Source organism: Vombatus ursinus, unplaced genomic scaffold (genome assembly GCF_900497805.2).
Source record: "Vombatus ursinus unplaced genomic scaffold, bare-nosed wombat genome assembly UNPS02014797.1, whole genome shotgun sequence".
Lineage (NCBI taxonomy): Eukaryota > Metazoa > Chordata > Mammalia > Diprotodontia > Vombatidae > Vombatus > Vombatus ursinus.
The window spans coordinates 5,811,207-5,818,395 of record NW_020954575.1 but is presented as its reverse complement, the minus strand read 5'-3'; the positions used below and the strand labels follow the sequence as shown (position 1 = coordinate 5,818,395).

At 48.6% G+C, this 7,189-nt stretch overlaps 1 protein-coding gene across 1 annotated transcript in view; it reads right to left on the bottom strand.

Moving 5' to 3' along the window:
- Nucleotides 1–7,189, bottom strand: part of TSPOAP1 (TSPO associated protein 1) — a 40,022-nt gene that overhangs the window by 6,751 nt on the left and 26,082 nt on the right. The window contains 6 exon segments of the mRNA XM_027870278.1: nucleotides 696–767; nucleotides 1,187–1,355; nucleotides 2,970–3,121; nucleotides 3,589–3,688; nucleotides 4,405–5,259; nucleotides 5,991–6,170. Coding sequence (XP_027726079.1) covers nucleotides 696–767; nucleotides 1,187–1,355; nucleotides 2,970–3,121; nucleotides 3,589–3,688; nucleotides 4,405–5,259; nucleotides 5,991–6,170 — 1,528 coding nt within the window.

Below are 7,189 nucleotides of genomic sequence, written 5' to 3'. Positions count from 1 at the left end.
CATATGATGATCAACTGTGAATGACTCAGCTGTTCTCAGCAATACAATGATCCAAGACAATTCCAAAAGACTCATGATGGAAAATGCTATCCACATCCAGAGAAAAAAATTGATGGAGTTTGAAGCATAATACTTTTCACTTTCTTTGTTTTTTTTTTTAATTTTTTTTGGTCTGTGTTTTCTTTCACAGCGTGACTAATATGGAAATATGTTTTGCATGATTGCACATGTATAACCTTAATTGCTTACTATTTCAGGGATGGGGGAAGGGGATGGAGGGAGGGAGAAATTGGGAACTCAAAATTCAAAAAAAAGAATGTTAAAAATTGTTATTACATGCAACTGGGGGAAAAATAAAATATCATTTAGAAAAGAATCATTAGGAAATCATAGATTGTTTAAGAGGGAATGAACCTTTAGAGAATATCTAGTCCACCTCCTTATTGTACAGATGAAGAAACTGATGCTCAGAGAGGTTGGATGATTTGCCAAACATCACAGAGCTCGTTATTATCAGGGTCAGGACTGGCACCCAGGTCTCCTAACTCCCAGTCCAAATTCTCTTTCCAGATACTATACACAGCTGGGGTTGACCACTGGGGTCAGAGACCCCCAAAGCTTCTGACTCCTGCGAAGTCAGACAGTGCCTTAATTCTTGATGCCCCTTTTCACTGGGTACCAAAACAACTGCTTACCTTTCTTGGATCTCCGAGGTTTGGGGGGTGGCCCAGCTGGTTGAGGAGCAAGTAGTGGGAAGGAGCCATTCCCTAAACAAAGCCAGAGAAGATGATGAATGAGCTAAACAGCAAGACGGAGGAAAGGAGAGGAAATAGACCAAAGGCCATTCTAAGGTCTCAATTTCAAAACTTCACTTGGGGATTCCATGGCCACTATCGAATTAGACTAAATTCCTGAGGGATTAAGGCACTGAGGCCTCACCTCCTACCTAGCCCAATCATCTTGAGAACTTCTGAATGTTTTCCACTAAGTAATTGAGGGCCCAGAATGAATCTTTGGGTATATTTTCAAAACTCAATTGAAATTGGATAGTTTTTTTTTCAACCTGGTGCTAAGGGGCTCCTTGCCTACCTCCCTGCCAAATAATAGCCACGTTCTCTTTATGACCCTAACTCCATTACATCCTAGTCTGCTCCCCTGGTGATGTGAAGCAGGGTAAAAACCATACCTGAGCCCTCATTAGGGCTGTCAGGGTGTATGTAGCCCCTCTGGAGCAGCTGTCTTTTCACCACAGGACTGCCCACTGCTACCTCAGCCACCATATTGCAGGGAACATAGCCGACTCGACCTCCACATTCTCCCCGATAGAAGCCATCAGCATCCTTTTCTCCACACACCTGGGGACAGAGACCATAGCCACCTTAATAACCAGATAGCCTCCCCACCCCACACTGTAGGACCAACACAATATCCTGAGGGGGTAAAAGGGATTAAATGATGGGGAGATGAGGAAAAAAAAAGAGGGAAGAAATGGACAGATGTGATATGTTAATAAATGCGCCCCAGACTAAAAAAGGGCTGGACTAATGCAGTTTCACTTCATCCAATGGCAATCATTTCCTATTTTCTGCCTTACTTGACTTTCAATGACTGGCACCCCAGACCTGCTAGAGTAAAAGTCCTGTCTTTATCTCCTACTGGTACCAGTTCATGCCTAGACCTTCAGGGTATTTTCATCTCCCCAGATTCTTTTTTTTTTTTTTAGGCAATTGGGGTTAAGTGACTTGCCTAGGGTCACACAGCTAGTAAGTGTCTGAGTCCGGATTTGAACTCAGTTCCTCCTGACTCCAGGGCCAGTGCTCTATCAACTGCACCACCAAGCTGCCCCATCTCCCCAGATTCCTTAGGCTGTCCTTCTTTCCTTCCCCTTAAAGTTTCCTAAGGCAAAGATTGAGTTTTTTCAAAGGATCCTAGGATTTAGAACTGAACCTCAACACTAGAGGGACCAAATATGTCAACTGATACAAAAATGTTTTATAATTGTACTTGGAAATAAATAAAAATTTTTATCCTATTTTCTTTGTTTTGTGGATTAAAAAAAAAAGTACACTGTCAATTGACAGAGCTTGGCCCTCCAAGGTATTCTTAAATGCCAGTCTTCTTTTGTATCACAGCCCCCTTGGGAAGTCCGGTGAAGCCAGTGGGCCCCTTCTTCTAGTATCGTTTGTGGCCTACATTCATACATGAAGGAAATGCTAAAATATCAGTTAAAGATCAGTGAAAATAAATGCTTGATTTTTTTCTACCCAAGTTCCCAGACAGCCCTTCCCCTCACCCCACCCCTCTAAGACTCCAGGTTAAGAATCCATGATCTAATCCAAACCTTCCCTCCTCATTTTACAAATAACTAAGGCCCAGGGAGATCTAGTGATTTGCCCAAAGTCACAAAGGCAGCAAGTGGCAGGGCTTCACTTTGAACTCAGGTCTTTTGATTCCAAATCTAGTGCCCTTTCCACCATGCCATAATGTCTGCTGGGTTCCACCCACTTCTCCAGCTTCAGGCTGGTTGCTTTTTAGTTCAACTCCCCACCAAGGACATATTCATTCTGCTGTCCCTCACAGTTTCCAATACCACCCCCACCTTGAGCATGGGTATAGTCACACCCCCATAAAATGTACACTGAAAGTAGGGGGAAAGCCATTTGTTCATAAAGGGAGGGGAGAGCTCAAGCGATACCCTAAATGATCTTATTATCAAAGTATGGATGAAGAGCTCAGACTGACTCTGTGTGTGTGTGTGTGTGCATGTGTGTGTGTGTGTGTGTGTTTACACAACTTAAATGTATCTACACAAATCATTCCACAGATGAGTGAGTTTGCAGTAAGATCAGACCTGGGAAAAATCCCCCAGGAATCCCCTATAGTGATCCTGCCCACAAGGGCTCTTTCAAGACCAGCTATCTGAATTTCCTGGCCAGAAGTCAAGATGATGGGATACAGGGCAATCTTACCTTCAAGAGCTGACCCTCCTGAAATGGGAGCTCCTCCTCCACAGCATCAGGATTGGGTGACATGGACACAGGGTCATAGTCAAAGAGAGCCACAAAGATCCGAACAGGTTCATTCGGAGGGGAAATCTCTTTTGCCTGGTTTCTTGGGAAGGCTAAGGGGCAAATGATCATAGATCAAGAGCTTTGAGGTCATCTCATCCCCCCTCCTTCACCCCAACCTTCCCTTGAACAAGCAGCAAACGGAAGAACCAGGATCTGAATCTAGGCCTTTCAAATTCCAAATCCAGCACGTTTTCCATTGCATCATGATGATTCCCAAGGCCAAGAAGGGAGATGCCCAGATTAGTCTTAGAAAAGGGGAAAGGAAGGATTTACTCCTACACCAACCAATGTTCTTCCATCGCTGTCTCTCTTTGTCTCTCTCTCTCTTTTTTTGGGGGGGCGGGGCTTTTTGGTGAGGCAGTTGGGGTTAAGTGACTTGCCCAGGGTCACACAGCTAGTCAAGTGTCAAGTGTCTGAGGCCAGATTTGAACTCAGGTCCTCCTGACTCCAAGGCCGGAGCTCTATCCCCTGTACCACCTAGCTGCCCCCCCATCTCTGTCTTTTATAAGCCACTTACCCAGCTCAGATGCGCCTAGCCTGAGAGGCCGACTTCCTTTCCTGGGGGGGCACCTCTGTCCAGCAGCATCCTGGCCCCTGAGCTCTCTAGCCTCTGGTGTCTATAGACAGAAGGGTCAGAAATCATCCTCCCATTCCTTTGGTACCCAGGGGTTCAGTTTAGGTCTGACAGAGACCTTCCTTCCTTCTCCCTCGCCACCCCATCTTCCCCAGCAGCCAAGCACAAAAAAAGTACAAAAAAAGCCAGACACAACATGCCTCTCCCTAGAGCCTTCTCCTAATCACTTTTAAGTTGTGCCAACACCTTGAGTCAGGCAAGATGGATCCTAGAATTAGATCTAAAAGGAAGATACTAATCCTACCCCACTTCTGCACCCATTGCTCTCTAAAACTCTTAAATAAATGGATTGGAGCTGCAGCCCTGAGGACTGAGGTTAGGTATTCAGTAAGACCCCTCCTCCCAACATGGTAGCCTGCTATCTTGTCCAGAGGCAAGTGGCCACCCTGCCAAGGGGCAACAAGTGCCTGGTAGGATCCCTGGCAGGGAAGAGCCTGGTGCCAGCCTCCAACTGGCGGTAGTATGCAGAGGGGCCTAGCCAGCAGAAGCACCGAAGCTACAGGATGCATGGGGGAGGCAGCAGGTGAGAGGGAGCCTGGAGGGCCTGACTCCCAGCACTGTAGATGGAGATGGCATGGAATGGGACCTCCTGGCAGATGAGCAGCGGAGCCCACAAAGCACTCTGGCACAGCAGGAAGCGGGCAGGGGAGGCACAACAGCAGCGACTACAGCAGATGCCCGAAGCTGGTGGACACAGACCCGAGGGGATGGTTCCTTCACTCGGCAGTTCAGGTTTCGACCTTTCCTTTCCAGCTCCCCTTTCTCACAGCTAGAGAGGCGAAGGCAGTGGCTGGGAGCAGGGCTTGTCCCAGGTGCCCCCCGCCTTCCTCCTAGGGGGGCACCTTCTGGTCCAGTGCCCCGGCCCTCCCCATCTCGAGGGCAGCAGGAGGAAGAGGAGAGGCTACTGCCACTGCCCACAGACTCCTGTTCATCTTCAGAGTCGTATTCGATACTGATCTCCAAGCACTTTGGGGCAAAACAGCTGGCAAGGCCCGACTCAGGGGCAAGGCCCCTGGGACACCTCCGAGATAGGCCTGGCCACCCCTTCCCACTAGTTTCTGTTCCACATTTCATTCCCTCACTGGATGAAGGTGCACCCCTATCCCTTCCAGACCCCTGGGTCCCGCTGCTGCCAAGGAGGCGACTGCAGTGCTCTCGGAGGTCAGGAGGTCGTTTGCGGGCAGGCAATTTCTCAGGGGAGCCCCCTCCCCTCCGCCGGCTCCCCAGGGGGCTCCCTCCAGGCTGGCAGGGAGTAAGCTCCTCAGGGGGGTCCCTTCCCAGGGAAGAGTCAGGGGTCAAGGGGGATGGTCTCAACTCCCAGAGGCAGCTACCAGAGCGATTTAGTCCCACCCTCTGGGGCTCTGGCAAGTGGGCATAAGTCAAGGAGCCACCTGGCCCCTTCTTTTCCTCCTCTTTCTCTTCCTTCTCTTCTTCCACCTCGTCTTCTTCCTCTTCGGGGATGCTGAAGAGTTTCTTGCTGCAAAACTGTTGAAGAGGGAGCTCAAGAATCTGCTCTAGGATCTCTTCATCACTGTCTGTCTCACAAGAGTCCAGCTGGGGGGTGGGGGACATGGGCAGTAGCAGGAATGAGGGAGTCGTTGGGAAAGAGGAGAAAAGGGTTAATACCATCCAGAAGTTGAGGCTGGAGGGGGTGGGAGGGTTGCCACAATCAAATATCCCCCCCTCAGCTTCCTCCCAAGTACTCTCCAACCACCTCTCTCTGTTCTGTCAAAGGAGAAAAGAGGCCCAGAGAGTGTTGGTGACCGCCCGGAGGTCACGGCACGTGGAGGGCAGAGCCAGAAGAAGAAACTATGTCTCCTGATTCCTCACATTCCAATCCTTGGGCTTCAGTGAAGGAATATGTGGGCCCCGGGATTGGGAGGTGAAGTTGAGTGACAGACGTATCTTAATGGAACTTGAATATGAGGGCTTTCTTCCCTCCATCCCCTTCCCACCAGTCCCCAGCTTGAGGACCTCAGACCCCACTTATCCAAGCCCAGATTCATGAAGTGACCTTGCCTGTCCTTCCACCATGCAGTCTGGGTTTGCTCTCTGCAGTTCTCCCAATCCTAGAAGACCTCTTCCAGGCACCATGATGAAGAAATAGAAAAAGCTTCCTCTTTCCCCCTTTCATCCCCAGAGGGGTCACAAAGTTACCCTCATCCTCTGGGTCTCCTTTGCCTGAAGCTCAAAATGGTGACTAGTACATCACTGGGACTCAAGAGATGCTGCAGATGTGACCCAGGAAGAACCAGCCTCGGTCTGACTCCCCTCACCCCCGTTACCTTGGCACCATTCTCCCTGTTGTTGATTTCCCCATGCTGGGGGGTAGAGAGAGACTCTGCCCCTGGCTCCTCCTCCTCCTCCTCCTCTTCCTCTTGGATGTCTGACAGCTCAGAGCTTCGGCCATGGTCCACGAGAGAGTTTGTCAGGCGGGTCCCAATCTCAGCGGCATCCTCCCTCTGCTGGGGAGAAGGGATGGGGGGGGAGGCATAAGTGTATGAAATGGGAAGTAGTCCCTCCCCCCAAGACATTTAGGGGGAAGAATGAAGAAAGAAAAAGGAAAGGGAGAGAAAGGGGGCAAGATAGAAAATGTGGGGGGGATGGGGGAAAAGAGGGAAGAAGAAAAAGACAAAAGAAGGGAAATGGGAAAAGATGTTGGGGAAAGAGAGAAAAAGAAAAATAAGGTGAGGAAAGATATTGGGAAGAGAAAGAAAAGGAAAAAGAAATGAAATAGGGAAAGGTGTTGATGCAGGAAAGAGAAAGAGAGAAAATGAGGAAGGGGCCAAGAAGGAAGATGGGGAACAAGGGTAGAGGAGAAGGGAAGGAGAGAGAACCAAGAAGGGGGAAGGGGAAAGGGGAAATGGAGGGGAATGGGAAGTGGGAGATAGTTTGAGCCCCAGCACAGTGAGTGGCATTTGCTACCTATATTGATAGCAATAATAATAACAATAATTCACATTGACTAGATGTTTTCCTCATAACAGCCCTGTGAGGTAAGTGGTTAAGTATTTGTTATTCCCATTTTACAGAGGAATAAACTGAGGCTCAGAGAGGGGAGATGACTGGCCTAGAGTCACTTATCTAGTTAAGTGTCAGGGCTAAGGTTTGAATTTTCATTCAAATTTCAGAGATTTTTTTTCTTCTTCTCACCCCAAGGTCAGTATTCTTTCCACTTTACCACGCTACCTCCCTGGACCTGTTTCCTCTTCTGAAAAAGCAGAATGATAATCTTAGCCCTGAAGATATAAAGAAATAGTCTTTTACTTCCTATGGCTGGAGGCAGTCTTGCTAATATGGCAGATTAATGGTTTCTGAAAGAACTGACCACAGAATTTGACTGACACACCAGAAGGTGTACCAGCTTTGAAGGAGAGTAGGGGTGGGAGAGAACTGAGAGTTTGTGGTGAAGGGGCTAGGCGCTCTCATTCATGTTCTCGTTCTCTCTCTCTCTCTCTCTCTCTCTCTCTCTCTCTCTCTCTCT